We start from the raw sequence: 25255 nt of genomic DNA, 5'->3' as shown, positions 1-25255 counted from the left end.
AAGGTCACCCAGCAGGCTAGCGGCAGAGATTGGAATAGAACCCAGGTCTCCTGAGTTGTGGTCCAGTGCTCTATTCACTAGGTCACTCTGCTTGGTGTTTTTAATCACTAAAGCACTACAAATCTCAGTGTGGAAAAGGTTTAAAAAACTTAGTGCAGTCTACCACAATAAAGATTGCAGCAGGTGAGGTGGTATTATGGGAGTTCATATAATCTAATAAAAACAGGGCAAATAGTAACTTCATTGCACTATGCTCTGACCTAGGATTAACAGGGTAATTAAGAGTAGCTGTACATAGCAAAATTCTTACATTTTTTTTTAAGCAGCTGCTGTAGGAAAACATCTTGTACTTAATATTAATTTTCCAGTGCCTTTGGGATGGGATGATTAAAGTGAAAATTGTTTGCAATTGTCTCACAATTTCTCTATGTTGAAGGGTGGGAAATGGTTTGAGAGCACATAGTATATCTCTTAGACATGTTTCCCTTTTGCATTTAAAACAGAATACAACTGAACTATGGAGCAGAGCATGACAACAGAGTCTTAGCCACCCCTTCCAGGATACAGTCATGTTGGAGGGACTGGTAGCCTGGGTCCTCAACACCTATTTGGGCAAATATGTCAATAACCTGAACACAGACCAACTCTCAGTAGCTCTTCTGAAAGGTAAGGGTTATTAGCATTGTTTGATGTATCTCAGTTTTCTATTTTAAGAATTATATTGATAGTGATTTTGTATTCACTGAAAGCTGGAAAACATACATTGAATATATTTTACATTTGTCTTACTGATTAGCACTTATGTCCTTGTTCTTATATTGTAGTAATAAATTGACATAAATAAGAATATACAATTAAAATAAAAATAGTGTGTAAATCTTCCTGCTTTCCCAGCAGAGGTGCTCCTTAAAGGGTTAGTGCCAGCTTAATTTGTTTTAAACAGCCTAATGAAAAAAATGATTTTCTGATAATGCACCCTATTAGGGTGTACTGAGGGTTTGTTTTTGAAATCTGTAACAAAATCTATCTGGGTTTTCTGTTCTACTCTACTCTTGGTGTTTTGAAGGGTCTTCTGGGAACACCCAAGAGCAACAACTCCAAATGTGCTCAGGCAGACCCTTTTCTATGTGTGCACACTTGTCTGCTGCCTCTTTTGTTTCATTTTCAGTTTTGCTGCTGCTGTTATTAGTAAGGAACCTCTTTCAGAGCCTTGCAAATGTTATGCACCATCCATGAACAGTGAAAGTGACTATGCACTTGACCACTGTGCATGTGTGTCAAGTAAAGAAATTGACAAAATAGAAGGAAATAATATTTTTTTAAAATCTATTTGTTACAGTAATCATAGGGGTTGCTTGCAACAGTAGTAGATACAACATCTTCTAATGGAAATCTGATTTTTTAAACTGGAGTGCCTTTAAATATCAAGCAACAAAGAGTCCTGTGGCACCTTATAGACTAACTGATGTATTGGAGCATAAGCTTTCGTGGGTGAATACCCACTTCGTTAGACGCATGTAATGGAAATTTCCAGAGGCAGGTATAAATAGGCAGGCAAGAATCAGTCTAGAGATAACGAGGTTAGTTCAATCAGGAAGGATGAGGCCCTCTTCTAGCAGTTGAGGTGTGAACACCAAGGGAGAAGAAACTGCAGTTTCAGAGGCAATTTTAAAAGTCACTTGAATTGTACCGGATTTTTTCCATTGGTCCGAAAGCACATGGAAGAGGTGCAGATTTTTATTTCTGTGGGCAAAACCACCCTATGTGGAAATGCAAGTGTCAGAGCTAGAAAATTTGATATATATCAAATTTGGTATTTGATATAAAAATATCAAATGACAATAGCAAGTGTTTCAGGAAATCATTGTATTCTCAAGATATTTAGTACAATATTTAAAGTATTTTTACAGAACATATATCAAAGAGCACACATGAGTCCAGCTGATGATATGGGTTATTCATGTAATTTTTGAAAATCAGTAAAGCAAACAGTGGCATGTCATCTCTCTCTCTGGAGTGCTCTGTGCAACAGGAATTTCAGGAGAATTTTGAAGGTGAGAAATAGTGCTTAGCAAATGTTAATCGGAAAGTTGTATCAAGCAGATAAGGATGCTTTTGATAGATAGCGTATTCAGGGTGAACGAGGGGAGAGATTTGGAGAGAAGCTTGTATGGAAAATAGGCAGCTTAATAGTTGCTTTAGTTTTCAATATGTAGTTGCAATGATAGTTTGTGTGTGCATGTTTGTGAAATTTCTTCTTGCACTATAGAATGTCCATAACAGGTAATGGTGAGAACTGATCTGAATACTCACTGACTCACTCATGAAAGGTGGGGTAATAACTCATGATTTAAAAAAAAAAAAGTCTTGACTGAGTTACGTAATGTAGTTCCTCACCTTCACTTGTTTTGAGAAGAAATTTTTTTACACTGCAAGGAGCCAGTTTTGACTGTTGGTTACTTAAAGAAATAATTCTAGGATGGAATTTTGGCTGTCCGTGTGTAGTATTAAGTTCTTTTTGACTCTTGGTTGGCCCCGCCTTGAGCTGTATTCTTATTATCAGGTACAGCAATAGGACTGGTCGGTGAGAAACAAATAGAAGTATGCATTAGATTGCCCCTGCCCTGCAGAGTTTACAGAGTCCTTTTGTGTATTCGTACAGTGCTTAGCACAGTGTAGCCTTGATCCTGATTGGAGCTTTTGGGTGCTATGCCAATAAAAATAATAAATAATAATAATATACCGAAGCAAATGTAGCCACATAAAGTTCCTTCATGGTAGGAAGTATATTTCCTGACCATCAGAGGCTGGGAACTTTAGGATTTCATGGAATAGATTCTTAGTGGCCTCCATTGAAACCCATGGGGAATTTCCATTTTCAGATGTGTTGGTGTTGGCGAGACATCTCCTTTAATTATTCTTCTCCTAACAAAAAACAAAGTTTATATTCTGCAGTACCTGCTGAAGTCAATGAGAGTTGTGTACATTTAACAGATTATGGGATTTGGCCCCAGTTTTTCAGTATGTGGCAATGTTTTCTTTTAAGGGCCCAGTCTTGTACTCCTCACTCAGATGAAACTCTACTAAAGCTAGAAGGAGTTTAACCTGAGTAATGAATGTAAGGACCCAGGCTCTAAACAAGTTTCTCACAATGAATTTTCCACATACCATTTTATCTTCCCTCTTCTTCATGCCTTTCACGCCATCATTTGTTCTTTCCCCTCCTTTGTCCTTCCCACTCTACTTTGCTTCCTGTCTTTCATCCTGTTTATTTTTAATGCATTTCATTGTTGTTATTGCTAAAACCCTCCCCTTTCCTGAGTCTGAAACATTTCAAGAGAGTCTATTTTTCTTCCCTGTGTGACAGATAAATTTACATATTTGAAAGGAGCAGCCTTTCTTGAAATGGTAATTCAATGCTAGGAAGGAGGAAAGAGGCCACAGTTCTCATCTGGGCCTACTCAAGCGATAAGGAAGTGTAAATATGAAATATGTGAAATATGAAAGTGTAAAAATGAAATAGGAGTTAAATATATCTACCATATAAGACTTTTCATAAAAATATGATTGCCTGCTATGGAACTATAGAGGTCAAGGGTGCTACAATTTAAACTGTTGTTGTGTGTTGGGCATTTATGTTTTCCCTCGCTTTTGGAATTATTTTATTTATACTATGCTACTGTGGCATACTGTGGGTATGTTTACAAAGACTAAAAGATGAATTTCCATTCATCTGCTTATTGTCCCACTTGTAATTTTAGCAGGGACCATTTTAGAACAACAATCCTATTTTTTCTTTTCTACGTATTAATGTCAGTTTCTGTCTTGTTTTGTTTTGAAAACATGTCCTTGTTTAAAATCATCTTGTGTGTGTATTTTTGTAATTTCCAGAAAACATCTAATTGGTTACTTTTTTTTTTTTAAATTGCCTTCTAGATGCTTGCTGTTGATGGAGAAGTTCAGATTAAGTACTTTGAAATATATGCTGTGACCATATCAAATAACTCTGGCAGATGGCATTTGAAAATCATTACAAAAATATTAAATATCACTTCTAACTGCCTCATTCTTTAAAATGATAGATTTGCTTTTCTCATAAAATAGAATTTTTATCCCACTTCATTTATTTTTATTAGTTTTAAAGAAAAAACTTCTTATTGGTATTAAGTTAATAATCCTCAGCCAAGCAGTCTTTAACTTAATTTTGCTCAACAGATTGCAATTTCTCTTCCTCCTGCAGGTGCTGTTGAATTGGAAAACCTACCATTAAAGAAAGATGCCTTGAAAGAACTGGAGTTGCCATTTGAAGTAAAAGCAGGTATGCATTTGTGCCTGTGTGTGTGACGGGTGTTCTCTACAGGAATTATTCATTTTGTTAGTTTCTGCTACAAGTATGAAGCATTTCATACACTGGTGATTCTTTTAAGAGATCTTTTAGTAATAAGTTATAGGTGGAACTGACCTTAAAATAAGAGTTAGCAGCTAAGTGTCAAATTCTTGGACAAATAATGTAATGTGAATTTATAGCGATCAAATTCTGTTTTAACATTGCAATATTACGTCTTTTTCCTTTCTCACTTTACATAGAGTATAACAGTGTAACTCTGTAGGATTCTAACAATGTTTAATCTTGGTGATTCTAGGTTTCATTGGCAAAATAACGCTCCAGATACCTTTTTATCGCCCACATGTGGATCCCTGGGTGATATCTATCTCAAAACTCCACTTAATTGGTGCACCAGAAAAGCAAGAAGATTTTGATGAAGAAAGGGAGAAGTTGCTCGAAAGAGAACGCAAGAAAGCTCTTCTTTTGGCACTGGAAGAAAAATGGAAAGTGAGTAACATAGGACTTATCTTTTAAAATAAAGGAGTTGATTTTGTTTTGCTGTTACGGAAGATTGATCACATTTAAATCTTCTACCAAATGTAAGTCTCTTTTTGAGTCAATATCCAGGAAACCAAGTTATGATTTGATCTGCAAGTGATAAGGCAGCCTGGTCTTTGGCTTCATCAGTAGGCTGAGGAGACCCAGATCTATTTTATCATCACTTCAGATCACAGCAATTTCACTGTAGCACTGTACTACCTGGCCAGTGTTTCTGAGTTGATTAAAGATACCGGTTAAAGCTCAACCCAGATCAGATGAAGTATTGGTGGTGGGCTGGGGATATCTGGAGAATCTCCCTTGATCATTTAATGCGGTTTACCCTAGGAAGTTTGGTAAGTGTAGCAACTTAGGTGTACATTTAAAAAAAATTTTTTTTTTTTACTTTGAGCTGTATATGGTAGCGTATGTGTTTTTTTCCCCCCCTCCAAGATATTCACAAGTTTCCTTTTCTTTTGGACCCAGACTGCTCCACAATGATCCATACTTTGGCTAAGTTACAAATATGCTTTTTGTTTGGAATTTCCATGGAGAGCCACTTTTGGTAGTTGCAACCTGCATGATACAGCTGTACAACTTCAAGAGCCCTTATCTACACGTGTTGATTACTTCCATGCTTTAGGAACTGTGCTGACTGCCTGTTATTCCACAAATGTGCTTTGAGAGATGACTGCTAAGATGCAAAATCTTAAATATAGCACCAATCTACTGGAGGAACTGACTGCTGTCCGGTTTCCCGTTCCTGGCAGTTATGATTGGCACATTCTCAGTTCTCAAGGGGATGGGAGGCAGGCTGTGCTCCACTGAGAGCCTGCAACTCTGGAATGCTCTCGTTCTAGATACAAGAAAGAATAAATGTGTAGCTCAAACATTTTGTTTCTAATTTTATTTGGTAGGAAGATGATGTGGGAGTTATGAAATCACACTGATTATTGCTGGCCCATGTTGTAATTTTGAGTGTGGGGAAATATTTTTTATAGCACTTTTGAAAATTTCACCTTTTAATGTGTGTTTATTTTCATACGTAATGTTAGCAATTCAGGGGCCTTTGACCATAACACGTTAATTAGTGTGAATTACTGATAGAGTTCCATTAACCCATGCTTCTGTTGATGTGAACTATACAGACGCTGTTGTTTCTAAGAACATGTACTATGTTGGTGATTGATGCTGTCATAACAAATTCTTTGGAACGTACTATGGGCTGCTGAATAGTTTTTTTTTTTTCTCCATATTTATAAACTACAATAGATGACTCCAGTCTGAAGTAAGATACACATGTACAGCAGAAGAAAAGTCAAGAGACTAAAGGAAGACAATATGTTACGAAAAGAGAGATTTTAATAAAACAAAATAGAGGAAAGAACTTGCTGGGGATTATTTGCTTTACGTTTCTACTAAAATCCTATCTTCTTAGTAGTTGGCAAGTGGTCTGTGTAGGGGGATATTTCAGAATATCAAAATAGGGATTAACCCCCCCCCCGCCACTTTAACCCCAAATAATAGTAAATCATATAAACAGTAGCTAACTGTAAATATTTTCTAATACGTTTCTTGTTAACCATATTTTAGATTGATGTCATTACTACTGATAGTTTGATATTAAGTACAGTTATAGGACAGTTTCTAACCTTATACTCACAAGTAGTGTAACTAGTAGACAACTTGTAATTGTCCTGGTAAAGAAAAGCATCTGTTACCTATCCTTTTCCTTGTGTGATGTGTAAATTATATTATAATTTTGTCTTAATACACACTAACATTAACAAATTACTTCATATTGAATAGATTTTTGACTTGCAATACTTCTAATGCTCTTCCATCTTCCAAGAGATTGTCATGTAGTTCGTTCCCCAAATTGTGATTTTTTTTAAAAATATTACCAAACCTAATAGTAATAGTTTTAAAATGTCCTGAAAATGGACTATTTCAATGAAAATAGTCTTTTGTTTAGAAGTAAACATTCCCTACCAGTGTTTGCAATGCAAACATAGTGCTAATGGAACAGAACCAGAACATGAAGCTAACTAGCTTACTTTGTGTGCTTCATTTAACATAGCCTTTGAAAATAAAAAGCATAAATGGTAAAAAAGTAAAGTGGTATTTAAAAATTCTTTCTTTATTATAATCTAAACTTTTGGTAACACAAGTAAGTCATTGTTTGTTAAATAGGAGTTTTAACACGACAATCCCTTTCTAATATTGCGTCAGACTAGCAATCTCCTACATTATTTAGATTTTTTTCCTCTGGCTTTGTAAACATTAAAATTTATTTTCCAGACCTTATATTTAAATAAAATACATTATCTTTTTAATAAAATAGCTGTTCTCTGTCTCTTTCAGAAAGAACGACAGCAGAAAGGAGAATCTTACTGGTATTCAGTTACTGCATCTGCAGTCACAAGAATTGTAGAGAACATTGAAGTAAGTCTAATGGGACCCACAATCTTCCATTCTATTTACTAAAGAATACTTAGTTTGTATATAATGTACTTCTTGTTTATTTTTAGGAGATTCAATGTGTGTAAAATGGAGGTGGATACTTAGTAGAGAGAGACCCTTTTCAGAGCTAGAATCCTTTTTCCTCTGAACCAAGCCAGAATTGGCAAAGTGAGGGGTTTATGGGGAGGAAGGAATCTTTCACCCTCCCAAGCCTTTGAGAAGTGTCGTTCTTCCTTGCTTTGTAGGGGTAGATGAATAATCCATATAAAAGCTGTCTAGCTTTATGGTTCTCCTTACCATAATATTGGAGTGCCTCCCAAGTCAATACTTCCAATTTTAAAAGTTATAATGTATTACACACAGGTTTATGTATAATGTTTTGAGCGTGACAAGTTTGGTGAGGTAATATCTTGTACTGGACCAACTTCTGTGTTTTGTTCTTCACATTTGCTTGGGAAGTGGATATCGCTGTTAAGTTTGACTTCCTTCTTAATGTTGTGAAGTTTCCATTTTAAATGGCAAAATTCATTATCTTCCATTGTTGCTTGCAGTGGTAGTGTTGCTGTGTGAGTCCTAGGATGTGAGAGTAGCATTAAAGTATATAAAGAAGAAAATGTAAATACACTTCTGAGATTCTGGTACTTTGACCTTTGCTTAATTCTGGTGCATGAAGCTTGATGCTGCCTGAAAGATTGTTTAACATACACAAATAAAATGTATATGCAGTCTTCATCTAGCAGTATTGGCTAGACACTCAGCAAAACCCTTTTCTTCTTAGTTGCAAGCTCACTCAAAATTCTAGAGCCTGGGCTCTTTTACTTTTCTCTTTTAAAGCCATAATAAAACTAATGATATTTTCACATTTACTTATTCTTATCTATATGTTTGCTAATTAAAATCTATAAGGACATCTGCATTATCAAAAAACTTGTCTAAAGAAACCAAAAAAAAATAAGCAACCCTCCCTGTAATACACCTCTACCCCGATATAACGCGGCCCGATAGAACATGAATTCGGATATAACACGGTAAAGCAGCGCTCCGTGGGGGCGGGGCTGCGCACTCCGGCGGATCAAAGCAAGTTCGATATAACGCGGTTTCAGCTATAACGCGGTAAGATTTTTTGGCTCCAGAGGACAGCGTAATATTGGGGTAGAGGTGTATCTTCTAAAATCTATTTATGCTAGCTGCCATGTAATGAATTTGTCCTCTTACTTCACCTATATGTAGAGGATATAGTCTGTGCTAACTCTTTTTATTGAGGGATCGCTTCCATGTACCGATGCTTATCTCATAACAGAAAACTGAGGTAAGTCAGTTGTAAAAGGCTGTCATTAACAATAACTAGAAATAACTGGGGCCTTCCAGAGATAATATAGCGTTTAATGATGACACAAGTCAGATATTCTGGATGTGAAATCTTGGGCCGAGTAGGACATTGTACAGTTAAGCATGAAACAGCAAAATTCAATTGGTTCCTTGACCATTATGAGATTTTGCCACATGTAAAATTAATTCAGGTCACCACTTCATGTTCTGCTAATGAGCACTAGTTTTTATTCTAGTCTGTATTTGAGCAACATGAGTTTCTGTATACTATAGCAACTGCAAGCAAGGGTAGTAGTAAAACAGCAGAGAAAAATAGCCTGTTTTGTGAAAATGGCAAATGACGTAGCTGGTGTTTTTAACATCTGGGGAGATGGGTAGACCAGAGAGAACAGAGGAAGAAATATGGAGTGGAGCCTGAGGGAGTGCAGTCAGGAAATGGCAGGAGGGTCCCATCACAGAATAACCATTTAAATCTTAAATCTTGTTTGTTTCTTGGAGGTGTAAGTATTGAAACAGCTTGAATATAATTTATCAGCATTGCAGTACACTCAATCTGTTTCAAGCATAACACAGTCTTTTTGCTCCGTGCCACTTCTTTCTCTCTCCTCAGTTAAAAATTCAAGATGTCCATTTGCGGTTTGAGGATGGCATCACAAATCCTTCACAGCCATTTGCCTTTGGAGTGTGCATCAAAAATGTATCAATGCAAAATGCTGTAAATGAGCCTGTGAGTATAGGTCAAAGTTAACATTGCATGAAGAAATGATACCCGCTAGGATGTGATGTGTCACTTTTGTATGAGAATGATATAACTTTTTCCTGTTTTTAAAATGCAATCCAATGGTTGCTATTAAATAATTACTGCAAATATTGTCTTATAATATAACAATCTTATCCTTAAGAATTATTGTGGATACCATGATAAAGTCAAAAAATAGCTGCATGTTACACACTGAATATTTAATAGTGATCACAATACAGTTAGATTTAAAATAATTTGTCACATTTTGTTTGATGCATTGTGACTGAGTTCAAATTTTTCACTTAAGGTAGAGAAGTTGATGCGGAAAAAGCAGTTGGATGTTGCTGACTTCAGTATTTATTGGGATACTTGTTGCACTTTATTGGGAGACCTGCCTCTTGGTGAGCTACAGGTACGAGATGAACATTTGGAAGGAATAATGTTTACTTGCATGTGAAGGGGGAAATCAAGACTTTCACGTTCTTCCACTGGTTTGTAATATAACGTAAAATAATTTTTTTAGTGGATTTAGGTCTAGGAATATTTGGAGCAACTGAAGCTATGTGGATTCATGATGTAATGGAAAGATTAGTATGGGACCAAGTAAAAACTGAACTATGAACTACCTAACATTGCCTATTTAAATTATTTTCTTTAAAAGCCCTCCTTAAAACATGCTGCTTCCATGAGACCTGTCAATGGTACTACAAATACAGACTGTAAAATAGTAATTTGGCCTATAAATATTAAACAAAAATAACTTAATTTTGCTTGTTTCTTGTTTATTACTTAATCCACTCAAATGATATGCTCTCAACATGATTACCTTCTCCTAAGAGCAGTTTTCCTCTCTTTGTATTTACTGGTCTCTTTGTTCCACCTCTTGATTTGTAATGATGTGTTCTTGGTCTAATTTAGGCCTCAGTGTAGCTATTGGATCTTATATCTGTGTCCAGTTGCACTGAATTCAATGGGAGTCCATTCAGGATTCAAGAGTGTACCTGAGTGGATCTTACTGCTTTAGATTGTGGGCGCCAAAGGACAGAGGCTGGGTTTTTCTTTTCAGTTACTATGCTAAATATGGTTTTGTGGCTAAAAATGGGATCAGCATTTCCCCCAACTTCTGTATGATCTTTGGTAAATCATTTCATCTTTTTATGTCCCAGTGTATTTATCTATGCAATGGGGATAGTATTTTCTTACCTCCATAGGAGTGTTACTAGACTAAATTCAGTCTTTTTATAAAGTGCTTTGAGAACCTCTGAAGACACTATAGAAATGCAAAGTATTATCATTTGTGAAGTATCTTGCACAGCTATGGCACTGTATAAATAATTTACCCAAATATTTAAACAAGATTACCTTTTTGATAAGAACAATTTCATGAGGAGAAAACCTGGTTAAAGGAGATGGAATTCCAGCAGTGTAAGACACTTAGTAGAATCCTTATTAGCAGATCGTCATTTAAATAAATTGTGTATGTGTGTTCTATGCAGTGACAGATTGAATTTGCTTGTAACTCACAGGAAGCAATGGACAAAAGTATGGAGAGCCGTGATCATAATTACATCATGGAGCCTTTATGTACTTCAGCTCTCCTCAAGAGAAACTGTTCTAAGGAGCCTTTAAGATCACGACATACACCACGGCTTGAGTGTGATATCCAGCTTGAGACAATACCATTAAAACTTTCACAGGTAAAATGATTTCTCAGTGAATCGCTTCTCCAGATCATGCTTTAGATGTTGTTTATTTTCAGTTGACCCACAGAAAGTAAAATTGAGATTTAATCATTGTGCAGATACATTATAAACCACTCTGATAATCTAACAGAATACATTAACACTGCCTAATTTATTTATATGCTGTTTTATTAAAAGATGCAGTATCAACAAATCATGGGGTTCTTAAAGGAACTGGATCGAAAAGAGCGACAGCTAAAATTCAGGAAATGGAAACCAAAGGTTATGATAACTGACAAGTAAGTTTTTTATACTACTGATATTTTTATGTAGTGTTGTAAAATACCCTTTTATGCAGTCTTATGTTTATTTTACACTTATCTGAACAACACTGTTTAGTCTAAAGTTAGGGCAAAAATCACAAAGGCGGTAGCTAGTGATTATGTGGTGCACAGAATTTAGAAATAAATTGAAATTATAGTTCTAATATTCTGTGCTCTACCAGGTGAATTATTGCTTTATATTTAATTTGCATTTATACCTAAAATAAAAGTTGCATTTATCCAAAGCTCTTAAGTGCTTCTGTCACAAGTTATAAGAATGAAATGATGAAACAATGAAAATAGCATTGGAGTTTTGCCCCCTTCCCTTTGGAATGAGTTGGCTTTTTTTTGGTTGAAGAAGGTGGGGAACCCCACACGCTCAGTTCACAGATCTGTATTAAGAGTAAAGGTCACAGGAGCTGATGAAATGAAGGTAGCGCTTCTTACTGCAGTAGTAGGACATGCTGGGTTGACGTGCCATTGAGGCTGTGGTGCCCATTTATTTCCTGGCTAGTGACCCTCTATTTTTCTCACCCAGCCTTTCCTCTGGATTGAGAATCAAACTAACTGGAAATGTATTCATTTGACATGTTTTAGCTGCCGAGAATGGTGGATCTTTGCTTTGAACGCTAATCTTTCAGAAATCAGAGAACAGAGGCAACACTCTACCTGGGACTTCGCATTACACCGGGCCCAAGATGCAGTGTCTTACACAGATATGTATTACAATCAGTTAAAAGGCATCCCGCTGTCTTTTGCGGAACAGGTATTGAAATTTGCAAGTACTGTACAGTATAGATAACACCTCAATATGTGACCCTAGCATCTTTTTGAAATGAAACTAGATGTGTTTTGCTTATGTTCTTGTTTTAAAATTTACCTCATATTTAACTGTAGAGTTATTTTAAATTTGCTAAACAATATGTTGTGTGGCAGCAAATTGTTTTTAGCACGTAAAATCTCTTTGTATTGTAAGAGATAATCTTTCCTTGAGCTGTTACTTGTTTCTTGCAATTATCAATGGTGCTTCTTCCCTAATTATTTATGCTGATCTTTTTATAGATGAAGAAGGAAACTTCTACTTGAAGTCTTTCAAAATGCAAAACTAGATAGTGTCCCAAGCCTTCCATACTGGGAGGTGGAAGAATAGGAAAAGTAAATTTTTATGTTTAAGGTAGTTCTTTCAAGATTTGGTTTTCAAATGGAAGACAGAATTGCTATTCAGTTTTCCTGCAATTTGCAATGTTATTTAGCTATTTCATTCAGATTTGGCTGAGCTATAAACTTTGGAAAATTGCCATTTGCCTTTTCATTTTCAGCATGTCAAAGTAACTGAACACAAACATTTTAAAGAGCCAGGCCATGCTGCTGCCAAAACAGCAGCAGCGCATACTGTATTGGGAACACTTTGGAGCTTCCAGAGCTGTTGCAGTGACAGGAGCAGAGGAAGAGAGCTGACCTGGGCTCCCCTTTGACCATCACCTGGCACGGGGCCCCAATGGCCCATCTTCCCCCATGAGGCACGCATTCCCCTAGCTTCTGGGAGATGGGTTGTGCCCTCCCCACTCACCTGCTCAGACCCAGCACGTGGCCCCAATAGTTCATCTCCACTACATTCCCTCCTTCTCCCTTCCCGTAATCCCCAGGATTATATTCTCCTATGGCCAGCTAATGTAGTTAGTCCTTAGCTCAAGCTTTGCTGCAGGGCTGAAGGTTCAGGGCTGAAACCTTGCTGATGATGCATGATAGGTGGGTTGTTAGCTGTACATAGCAGAATGTTTTAAAAAAAAAAAAAATCTTAAAAAAACTGCACACCTAGAAAATTTCATACAAAAAACTATGTTAAAGGAACGTTATTTAGATTGCAAAATAAAGCACTTAGAAGTTAATGAATGTCAGATACATGGTTGCCAACTGATGCAGCCTTCATTTTGGTTCCTTATGCCCATGCAGTTTGATGCTATCTTAATTCCATTATAACATTGCTTCCATAGACCATTACCTCGTTCAGTGCATAGAGAGGGCTTCACTTTGTAACCTAAATAACTTTTTAATGTAGTTTTTTAAAATGTATATTTCATTAATTTTGTAAATTTTTACTTTAGTATGATATCAAATTGTTTTCTTTTGAAATTGGATTTGAGCATCTATATACCCGGTCACAAAGTTTGGAAACAATACTTAATAGGCAAGCCTTTTTCTGGCACTGAAAACAATCTTTGGTTTTATATATATTTTTTTGCTGTTAGTAAGATCCCTCAAGCATCCAAGAAACAGCTGTTCTAGGGTTGCAAGTCACCCCCCACCATCACATACACACTTGGTGTTGTAGACAATCCAAGTCCTCCCTTATCATGCAAGAGTTGGAACAAGACTACCAAGTACACTGTCTCTGATGCATCTGGCCTCGAGGAATGAATTCTCTTCACAGAAAGTAGTTTCATAGCTTTCCTTGTTCATTTTCGTTAATTCAATTCCAATTTGGCTCATGTGCCTGCAGCATAGATGCATATTTGCACTCAGTTTAATTGTATATCAAATGAACTAATTGGCTTTGATTCCCATTATATGTCTGTGTTCCAGTATCTTCTCTGGAGATTTTCAAATTCACCTATGGGATTTAGGAGCACATGTCCCAGTGAAAATCTGTGCACTTGTGCTGCTAAATCCCTTAGATGCTTGAAAGAATCTCCCTCTCAGAGTGTGTTTTTTGAAGAGTATAAAGCTTTAATTGCCTGTGAACCAGCACAAACATACCTTTTTGCCACTGCAGGAAGAAATGCATCGTATTGAAGAAGAGCAGACATTTGAGGAGTTGAAGATTTTACATGAGATTGTTTATGACAAATTCCATGACGTAGCTGAGGTGAGTGACTTTCTGTACACTGGATAATATTGAGAACCTAAAGGTGCGGTATTACAAGAAACTATGTTTTCCTCATTGTAAAAGGTATTGTAGCATGTACAGTATATTCATGCTGAGCAGTGTGATGCCAATGCTAAAACCACAATCCTGCTCAAATTCTTCAGTTGTGATATGCTGAGTGCTATTATTAGGGTGCTCGGGCAGCAAGCCCCCCCCCCCCCCCAGCCATATGCTGACTGTCAGTGACGATAACATTGAGCTCCATACTAGCAACTCCTCTTGCTCTTTAATATTAAAAGAGAGAACTAAGACTGAAACCTATAATGGAATTTTCCTGGAATAAATAGTGCAAATTTTATAAATGTACAAACATTGACCCTTTAAGGCCCATTTCATAAGATGTAATGTTGACTACTGATTGTAACCCTGAGTGAGAGTTCTATTAAAAGTAAATGCTTATTGATTGAGCTATGGTTAGGGTGCCTTACAAATGATTCTGGCAACTGTTAGGTTGATCGAGTAACTAAGAAAAATTAAGAAACCGATCTGGATAAGTCCAGAAATGTTAACTCATACATATGCCTGTAAATATGCAGTAGCTAACTATGGTAATAAGTTTACAATGTATAAAACAAGATTCTGATGATAGTCCGTTTAGACATCACAAGTGAAAACAGCATTGAATGGTATTTATGCTTAGGAATGTTCAGTAAATAAATAGTAGATGGAATCATAGTAAGAAATAGTACATTCTGTATTTTTAAGACAAAGGTTCTTTTCATTTATTTATCCTAATGTGTGTTTTGATTTTGTTTATTTGGAACAGAGTGTTAAAGAGCCTTTATCTGAGTCCCCTGGAGTTTCTCCTACTGCAGACCCTGAATGCAGCAGTACCAGAGGGATGCTGCAGTATCTTCAGTCTTGGTTTCCTGGGTGGGGGGGCTGGTATGGATTCGCTCAGCAAACATACGAAGGTGAACCTTTTGAGGGACTGCTACCAGAAACACAAGAACAGTGGAATCCAGAAGACATACTGGGTATGGTAATATTTTATCTCCAAATTATCACCTTAGGGAATGTGTATACTGCCAAAAAAAAAAAAAAAAAAAGGTGTCAGAGTTTCAGAGCCTGAGTCAACTAACTTGGGCTTGTGCTATGGGGCTAAAAATAGTAGTGTAAACTGCTTGGGCTGGATCCTGGACTCTAAAATCCAGTGAGGGGCATGGGTCTCAGAGGCTGGGATCCAACCCAAACGGGAACATCTATATTGCTATTTGTAGCCCTGTAGTGCAAGCCGCACAAGCCAAAGTCAGTTGACTCAGGCTCTGAGGCTTGCTGCCATGGGCTTTTTTTTTTTTTTTCTTCACTGTAGATGTATCCTCCGTTAAATACTTGTTAAAGATGAACTGAAATGATTTTTAAAATTCATATCATTAAAAGGAGAGAGATGTAGACTTAAATTTCTAAATAAATACGTATAAAAGAGAAACACTTAAAAAATATTTGTTTCTTAATCATCGACTAAAACGAAATTAAAAGTTGTGTGGGTTTTTTCTGTTAGAGTTGATGAGATGGCTAATTTCTAAAGCACCATAAAGATTGCAGCTGCCTGCACTGTTTTAATTGTTTGTAGTGATAACTATTGCGGGAGAAGTATAGAAGCGGTTGTCTACTTGTTCATTCCTCCCACCCCCGTAGTTGGGCCATCTTTGTCCTTCATCGAAAATGAAGTCTCAAGTTTTTGCTCACCAGCCGTTACGTAGCTTGTTTGTTAAACTCACCTTGTTCTCCTTTTTAAATTAGGTGCTGATGAATTTTTTGATCCAGCTGCAGATGCCTCCAGTATGAACACATTTACAAAAAGAGATCACGTGTTTGCTAAATTAAATCTCCAGTTGCACGGTGGCACTGTCACCTTGTTGCATAAGGAGAAGAGGGCTCTCTGTACAAATGAAAGTGCTTTCATGCAGCTGGAATTTTCAGGTAACATATTTCAAATTTTGATAGTTGTCATACCTAAAATAGGACAGGAGCTTTGCCTGCTTTATAAACAATGCAGCCACTCATGACTGAGCTAATGTCATGGAACAGTACTGAAACAATTCAAGTTCAGATCTCACTTCCTTTGGTAAGCCTGTGTTTTGTTAGTTTATACCTTGACTGGTTTAATTATTTTAGGATTGAAGTAGGTAATTGAGATTGTGAATATGAAAGTAATGTATTAAACTTTCATTTAAGTTTTATTATGTATAGAGTGGTAATAAATCTTTTTACTTTCAGACATTTGAACAGTTTCACAGTAATCAAATTTTATAACTTGAATTTTTTTCTGGTATTTAGTTCTGAGTTCAGACAATAAATTTGTAGAAATAAATGTGCAAAAAATGCTGTTAGTAATCTATCCCAAAATGCATTTTTCAACATTTTGATGCAGATATTTGCAGACACTTCTAATCACATTACTTGTAAAAAAAAAAAAAAAAAAAAAAAAAAAAAAAAAAAAAAATCCCCTTATATTACAAGGGCTTTAATTCTTAAATTTGAAGAAATGCTTAGCAATGAGAAACTGATGGTTTAAAAGACTGTCAGTGAAGCATAACTGTCCAGTCTTAGCTCTTGTCTTGTTTCTTAGCTTATGAATATGTAAGATGACACTTGTATCTCTCATCCATAAATACATTTATTGTCATTTATTTTTTCTAGAATGCAATATAGCCACTTATGTCTTTATTTTCCAGGTGTAAAGATCTTAGCAGAATCCCTTCCCCGCAGAAATTCTTCCCTTCTCACAGTTCAACTGGGTGGCCTTTTTCTGCGAGATTTAGCAACACAAGGGACCATATTTCCTGTTCTTGTCTTCCCTAATCCTGTATGTAAAAGAATGCAATTACATCTTGATATAGTACTGTTCATTTCAGGATTGATATATAAATAAAAAAATATATAGCAAAACATGAATATAAAAATACTGATGTTAATCTTCATATGTATCTTAGTATGAAGCATTAACATCATAAGCACAGATGAAAATCTATAAACTGGAAAATGTCTGAATGATCTTTGACTTTTTTTCTCTGCAAGGATCCCCCATAAAGCTCTTCCCGTTTTTTAATATTTGGAACAGTTCTGGATATTACTATTCAGAGCCAGTTGGACTGAATTTAGCTTTGGAATAATCAGTGCTGCTGCTTAATTAGCTAGAGAGTTGTTTGTTCTTGCTTTATTTACCAACTCTCTCTCTCCCTCCCCCTCCCCCCCACGAAAAACCTTGGGTCCCATGGAAGACTTGCTTCAATTGCATTTAGTTCTAGACCACAAACCTAGGATCCAGGAACTTTTCTTCTAGTATTGTCACTGAAGAATTTAAGTGTTTCTACCAGAGGGGGATGAAAGATTTGATTTTGCTTTAGCCTTGAAGACTTGAAGTCTATTAACTATAATTTGTAGAAATGTGATTTCCACTTGCAATTTTTATTCAGACATCAGCTTGTTGACTAAGAAAAATAGCTTTTCCTCCTTATATGTTCACATGCAAATTGTTTTCCTTTCTTTCATTATTGGTTATATGAAAAAAAAATACATGTCATAATGGCATTATAATCATTATAAATCACATTGCATTATAAAATTGGCAACAAATATAATAAGGAAAAACACAACTTAAATTTGGGTATGTACATTAAATGGCTTATTTTTATATTCTGTTTGATGGCCTTCAATTTTTTTTTGTTCTAATTAGCAAAAAGAGGTTGGCTGCGTCTCCTCCTTTGGTCTCCAGACTTCATCTTCAGAAATGACTAATCAGAGCACTGGTAATATTTTCATTTTTATGCCTGATCTGAGCATGCAACCAGATTATGCATTTGAAAAATATATTCGTGAAATACTTAGGCTAAAAAACTTCAAACGTTGGTGCCTAACGTTAGGCTCCTATATCCATATTTAGGCTCTGAACTTGCATAGAGAAACTTGCAGGATATCTCCCACGCTGAAGTCAATGGGGCTTTGCATGGGCTCAGAGATCCACCTTTGCAAAGCAAATTTGCAAGATTGGGTTGTTATACACCTAAATAAATGGCCTGATTTTGACAAATTGAATTCAGTAGGAACTGCTGATACTCAGCATCTTGATTGCTGCTTGAGTTAGGAACCTAATTTTAGGTACCCAGTTTTGAAAATTTTAGTTGTTTAATTATAGACAAATACTAATTCCATATTTGGGGTCGGGAAGGAATTTCCCCCTATGTCAGATTGACAGAGACCTTGGGGGGGTTTCGCCTTCCTCTGCAGCACAGGGCATGGGTTACTTGCTGGTTTCAACTAGAGTGGATTGTCTGTAACTTGAGTCGTTTAAATCATGATTTGAGGACTTCACTAACTCAACCAGAGGTTAGGGGTATATTACAGGAGTGGGTGGGTGAGGTTCTGGGGCCTGCGGTATGCAGGAGGTCAGAAAAGATGATCACGATGGTCTCTTTTGGCCTTAAAGTCTATGAATGTTTATTTTTAAATTGAGCTGCTTTTGTTGTACCAACATGGGCATATCCATTGTAATTTAAAATTTTTAAATACTATAGTACGAGTGATCGTCAGATATTTACTACCCCCATGCAAACTAAAAATTGATTTTTATACCTGCCATACTGCTATTTTAGACAGAATTGCTTTTAGATTCTTTTGTTATCTTGATTCAGATGCAGATCCTGATGCACCAGTATTTGAGATGCTGTATGAGAGAAACCCAGCCCGCAGCAATTTTGAGAGACGCCTGGAAGTCAGTACCAGACCTCTAAATATTATTTACAATCCACAAGCCATTAAGAAAGTAGCCGATTTCTTCTACAAGGGAAGGGTTCATACCTCAGGTTAACCTTTTTTGTTTTATATATTTTTTTCATGGCTTATTTATTTTTCTCAAATTTGATTGATTTTCTCATAGTTACTACGGTAAAGCAGCAATAAGAGTTTCCATTGTAAATTCAAATCAAGAAATAGTGCAGAGCTTCTCTTGATTTCTGAAGTAGACAGGATATGCCTTCAGGATATCTCCCTACACTACCAGCTTTAATTTACTACTCTTGTAGATGCCACATTATCACAATCTGTCCCTCTCTCAAGTCTGTCGTTGCCGCTCTTGGATTTGTCAGAGGGAGTCTCTTCCTTTTTACAGTTGTGTCTCTTCCGTAAGGATAGAGCTTCACTGAACTAATCCTTGCTTGTCCTGGGCTTGACCTGAACTTGAACTTTATCAGCTGCCATTAAAATTTCAGCTCTGTATGTTTGCTTCTGAGGGCAGAAAGGGTGAGAATAAGGAACAATGAATGATCCTTTTTGAGTCCTTAATATTTGAATACTAATAGTTTGATAGCAGCAAGATATGGGACAGGCCTAGTATAGAAATAGTTTTCCTTCCTTTTCACAAGATCAGAATGTTCCTCAAGGGACATGGATACAATTAGGAAGGATTTTGGCTGCCTCATAGCCCTTCCTTAAATTCCCGTCAGTACATTTGTTCAGGAAATTAAAATGGAAGGTGTGACCCGCCATAATGATCAGACAAGGATTTAAGAAATCCTTTGTTTGCTTAAAAGCTCTGTTTTTGCCAAATAATCATTTGTAATACAAGTATCAGAGGGGTAGCTGTGTTAGTCTGGATCTGTGAAAAGCAACAGAGAGTCCTGTGGCACCTTTAAGACTAACAGATGTATTGTATTTCGTGGGTGAATACCCACTTTGTCGGACACATGTAATGGAAATTTCCAGAGGCAGGTATAAATATGCAGGCAAGAATCAGTCTGGAGATAACGAGGTTAGTTCAATCAGGAGGGTGAGGTCCTCTGCTAGCAGCTGAGGTTTGAACACCAAGGGAGGAGAAACTGTTAGTGTTTAGGGCTGTTATTGGGAATGGTCACTCCAGGCTATAGATGCAATTTTTGGCTGTCTGTTATGGACTTTCCTGGAAAAAATAACAACTTAGTTTACATTTTTATAAATCACAATAAATAAATTCTCACTTCTTCCTGATTCAGCAATATGTGAACAAAATTATACATAGTCAGATTTGTATCTTTCATGCAGGTTTTGGATATCAGTCTGAGCTAGAGCTGAGAGTGGCTGAAGCGGCTAGAAGACAGTACAACAAACTAAAAATGCAGACAAAAGCTGAAATCAGACAAACGATTGATCGTTTACTAGTGGGAGATTTCATTGTAAGTTTTTTTCCCTCAGAAATGTGTTTTGTTTCCTTGCCTTTTATATTAGTTCTGAAACATGGAAGGGATCCACAAAGTTCCCCAAATTTCAAGTTCCCATTGAAATCAATAGAAGTTGTTGGGTGTTGAGGTTTTTTTTTAAATTCTCTCCCAAGTATGTAGTAATCATCTTTCAGCTGCTCTCGGGAATTACTTTCCCCTTCCTAAAAATTAAAGGGTAATTGTATTCGTAATGTACATGTCATAAGTAGCTATTATAACAAGAGAAAAAATTAAAGGATCTTTTCTTTGAGAAGAAAATATTCAGGCTCTGATACTTTTTCATAAAACAGTGTCAAATGCATGTTATGCTTATACAGGTAACTTAGTATCAGTGGAGATTTGCTATTTGAACTTTATAATTTGGATAGGATTGACTCTTGTTTTGTTTTGTGAATGGGAAGAAAATATTATTTTATTTTCAGGAAAACAGCAAACGTTGGACAGTGTGCCTCGATATTTCCGCCCCTCAGGTGATTTTTCCTGATGACTTCAAATTTGTGGACCCCGTGTTAGTAGTATTGGACCTGGGGAGAATGTTACTTACCAATTCTCAAGGTATGGCCTGGAAATAAACTCTATCTGTTTATAAGGTAGAAACACTCTTTTTTTCTACTCTAGCATTCTTCTATTTGCCTGGGCACACATACAGTTTTACTAGTAGTAACACCATATTTATTGGTGAAGGTTGGGAGGGGGTAAACTTTAGTCCAGGGCTGGCCTTACCTCTACAGGACCTAGTATGAAATCTGAAGTCTGCCTACGGCAATTTACATCTGTAACCTGTGTGTCTGGCACATTTGAGCGGACTGGGGATTCTTGTCACAGAGAATCAGAAAGGCTTAGAGTCTGAGACAGCTGTCCCAGAGAAAGCATGTTTTGAAGATGGTCTCCAAAATATGGATCCCTGTGAGGCTGTACTCTTGGCATTTGCCAAGGGCTAGCTGGTGAGAGTGAAAGGAATTTTCTTTTTTTAAGTATCCAATAAATAAAACAATTACTTTTATAACAGAGCCGAACCACAGTGCTGATAGTAATGTACAAAAACTGAAAAGGAAACTCAAACACAATTAAAAAAAATTAAGCTTTTAGATAAAACCAAATCTGCTTAAAATGCAGTATAGCTAAGTAACAGTTGTTATTATTACATTGGATTTCTCTATTTAGTACTCATTTTTGAAAATGAAGATGTCCTAACCTTAAAAGAAACCTAGTTTTAATGTCTCCTCAGTGGAAAATAGTATGATGCTGATGAACTCTACAGTCCGGAGTAAAATCCTGATCCCACTGAAGTCAATGGGAGTTTTGCCAGGATTTCATCCTCCAGGTCCTTAGACGTACCATTCTACCTCTTTCTAGCATATCGAAAAACCAATTTTTGCAAGGTCTTCACAGCTTTTTTCTTTAGTAACTGCTACGTTATGGATTGAACTGGGCAAACTCTGAGTAAACTATTTTCACAACATCCATTTGGGTTCCCTAGTAAGGTTTAAATTGGAATTAGATTCTTTTGAGTGGCATGATTTTTCTCTCCTCTCGTGCTATGTTTAAACCACACAGAAACAAAAATGGAAATTGCAAGATTAGTCTTTTACTGATTCTCTTCTATGGACAGTAAAGTTGATTAGCCACAAAAGGGTTGATCCCATTTAAGTCAATTTAGTCTGAATTAGCTGGCTTCAATGGCCCTTGAATCAGCCCAAAGTGTTGTGCATCACATCAACATAGGAAAAATATTTTCCTCTAATCTCCTTCAGTAATAGTAATAATAATGTATAATAATATATTTTAATAATAGATTAACAAAAGTTCACATAAGTGTAATTTTTAAAATTGTTTTTTTAAATATGTTTTCTGTCACTTTTGCACCACGTGCAAGAAATATAGTGGTTACTTTTCTTTTTGCTTTCTTACTGTTATCAAATCTAGTGATAAGAGATCGGGTACTACATGAGTATTGCACTTGACAATTTCTTGACCATTGTTTAAAAACAAAACATACAACAAGGTCAATATTTTAGAAGTATCCAAAGGAAAAGAATGTATGATTTTGATGAGTCCCTCCTTTTTAATCTACAGATGAGTCTAAAAAGAAGAGTGCAGGTGGTTTGTCATCAGAGGTCAATGAACTGAGTGATGATGAATATAAAACCCCTCTTGCAACTCCTCCCAATACCCCGCCTTCTGAGGCCACCACAAGTAGTGGAATCAAAACATCTGAATTGACTGGAGTAGAAATCAGTGAAGAGCAACTACAGGCACACTTAATGAGTAAAAAAATGTATGAGAGATACACGTTGTCATTTATGGATCTTCAGATCATGGTTGGACGAGTGAAAGATAACTGGAAACATGTTCAGGATAGCGATGTGGGTCCAACTCATGTGGTAGAAAAATTCAATGTTCATTTGCAGTTGGAGCGCAGATTGATATACACGTCTGATCCAAAATACCCAGGAGCTGTCCTATCTGGGAATTTACCAGACTTGAAAATACATATCAATGAGGATAAAATATCAGCTTTGAAGAATTGTTTTGCAAGGCTGAGTACATCTGAAACTAAGTCCCCAGATGCTTTACACATAGGGAAAGAGAAGATTTTCACAGAAGTCGATCAGCGTGGAAGTTTGCATGATTCTGTAATGAATTTAACACAGAGTGTTATGATGGTTGAACAACATACTAGGGAGGTTCTTGTAGAGTCTCAACTTCTTTTAGCTGAATTTAAAGTTAACTGTATGCAGCTAGGTGTTGAAAGCAATGGGCGATATATCTCTGTACTCAAGGTTTTTGGCACCAATGCCCATTTTGTGAAGAGGCCTTATGATGCAGAAGTGTCACTAACTGTTCATGGCTTATTACTGGTTGACACTATGCAAACATATGGCTCTGATTTTGATCTTTTGATGGCTTCTCACAAGAATCTTAGTTTTGATGTTCCGACAGGAAGACTTCAAGATAGTAGGGCACAGTCTCCTATTTATGGACCAAATGAAGCCTGTCCAATTGATGTGGCCAGTTTAACAGAGAAATGTGCAACAGCCTCAAATATTTCATCTGGTAATTATGCAAAAGATCAAGAATCTTTGATTAAACTGGAATATCAATTTGTGAGTGCAGAATGCCCATCAATGAATTTGGACAGCACGCTCCAAGTGATATCAGTGCAGGTGAACAACTTGGATATCATTCTTAATCCAGAGACAATTGTTGAGTTGATCGGGTTTCTCCAGAAATCCTTCCCAAAGGAAAAAGAAGATTCTAGCCCTCAACCTTTAATGACTGACTTGGAAAGAAATTTCAGGGAGCAGGAAACCTTTCAGTCTACCCATGAACGAAATATAGAAGTAGCAGTGGACATTCACTGGTTAAATATACTCCTCCTTAGGACAGTTGGAATGACAAATGGAGAAAAATATGGCAGAAAAATTGCAACAGCGAGCATTGGTGGCACCAAAGTTAATGTCTCCATGTGTAACAAGTTGGATGTAAATGGCTCTCTTGGCTGCTTGCACCTTATGGATCTGACACAAGATAACGTTAAGAACCAGTATGTTGTCAGCATAGGGAATACAGTAAGGTATGAAAATCTCATCAATGATATTGGCTACTTTGAATCTCTGTTTGTCAGGCTTCATGAGGAAAGTAGCCTCCCAGATGCTTTGAGCTTCAATTTCGTAGAGCAGTCAAAAGAAGAATGCTCCCTGAACCTCAAAATGGCTTCTTTACATTACAACCACTCAGCTAAATTTCTGAAAGAACTAACTTTATCCATGGATGAATTGGAAGAGAATTTCTGCAGCATGCTGAAGACAGCAGCAACAAAAGTTACCTCTGTCCTGGCAACTAAAACTGCTGAATACAGTGAAATGGTTTCTCTGTTTGATACAACACCACGATCAAGAGACCCTTTCAATTTAGAAGATAATGAAGAAGATGGGTTTGGACCATCATCTCTCAAAACTGATACCATTAAGCTTATCTTAAATGTAAATGTTGAGTCACCAATTGTATCAATACCTCGCAAGCCAGGTAGCCCTGAACTGCTTGTAGGACATCTAGGACAAATATCTATTCAGAATTTTGTGCCAGGAGAAGATGAGTCTAGAAGTGACAGACTGCAAGTTGAAATTAAAGATATTAAAATGTATTCTTTAAATAGCAACCAGCTTATGGTCAGGAAAGAGTCTGCAAGTGAGATGACTCAAGGGTTACACCCTCCTTCAGGTACTCCCAGTGTTACTAGCCAGGAGGAATCCAACTTTACTCGTCATGATTTTTTTGAATCATTACATAAAGGTCATGGTAAGTAACATGAAAAACTCTGGCTGCTTTCTTTTGACTAGCAAGTAGTATTAAAACCTGAGCGTATTTAAATAAATATCTGTTTAAAAAGAGGCTTTTCATAAAATGTGCTGCTTGGGAATTTAATTACAATGTGGACAAATTCACATTTATTTGTATCCAGATTTTGCACTCCTAATCTGAAAACTGAATAGTTGCCTCCATGCACAGCTTTGCTAAAATATAATCAGAACTACAATTAAAAAAAAGTTTTTAGAGCAACCGAAAGATTCAGAATTAGATCAGCAAAAGCAGACTTATGTTGTCCTTTTTGGGCTGTACTTATTCAGTCCCATGTCAAAAGAGAGCCAATTTCAGTCTCCAGGTAATTATATATTCCATGGTGGTATAATTTTTGCCTTTATTTTAATTTGACAGTTACGTTTCAGTA

At 36.5% G+C, this 25255-nt stretch overlaps 1 protein-coding gene across 1 annotated transcript in view; it reads left to right on the top strand.

Moving 5' to 3' along the window:
• Nucleotides 1-25255, top strand: part of VPS13D (vacuolar protein sorting 13 homolog D) — a 193845-nt gene that overhangs the window by 3489 nt on the left and 165101 nt on the right. Inside the window, exons 2-19 of the mRNA XM_065421413.1 lie at nucleotides 504-666; nucleotides 4241-4318; nucleotides 4644-4834; nucleotides 7229-7309; nucleotides 9267-9383; nucleotides 9706-9810; nucleotides 10925-11095; nucleotides 11279-11379; nucleotides 12001-12169; nucleotides 14177-14269; nucleotides 15096-15306; nucleotides 16073-16252; nucleotides 17008-17138; nucleotides 18009-18081; nucleotides 18964-19134; nucleotides 20348-20478; nucleotides 20946-21078; nucleotides 22600-24825. Coding sequence (XP_065277485.1) covers nucleotides 570-666; nucleotides 4241-4318; nucleotides 4644-4834; nucleotides 7229-7309; nucleotides 9267-9383; nucleotides 9706-9810; nucleotides 10925-11095; nucleotides 11279-11379; nucleotides 12001-12169; nucleotides 14177-14269; nucleotides 15096-15306; nucleotides 16073-16252; nucleotides 17008-17138; nucleotides 18009-18081; nucleotides 18964-19134; nucleotides 20348-20478; nucleotides 20946-21078; nucleotides 22600-24825 — 4459 coding nt within the window. The 5' untranslated portion in view covers nucleotides 504-569. The remainder of the gene's footprint in view (nucleotides 1-503; nucleotides 667-4240; nucleotides 4319-4643; nucleotides 4835-7228; nucleotides 7310-9266; nucleotides 9384-9705; nucleotides 9811-10924; nucleotides 11096-11278; nucleotides 11380-12000; nucleotides 12170-14176; nucleotides 14270-15095; nucleotides 15307-16072; nucleotides 16253-17007; nucleotides 17139-18008; nucleotides 18082-18963; nucleotides 19135-20347; nucleotides 20479-20945; nucleotides 21079-22599; nucleotides 24826-25255) is intronic.

Source organism: Emys orbicularis, chromosome 22 (genome assembly GCF_028017835.1).
Source record: "Emys orbicularis isolate rEmyOrb1 chromosome 22, rEmyOrb1.hap1, whole genome shotgun sequence".
NCBI classification, from domain to species: Eukaryota; Metazoa; Chordata; order Testudines; family Emydidae; genus Emys; species Emys orbicularis.
This window is presented reverse-complemented; position numbering and strand designations above follow the sequence as displayed.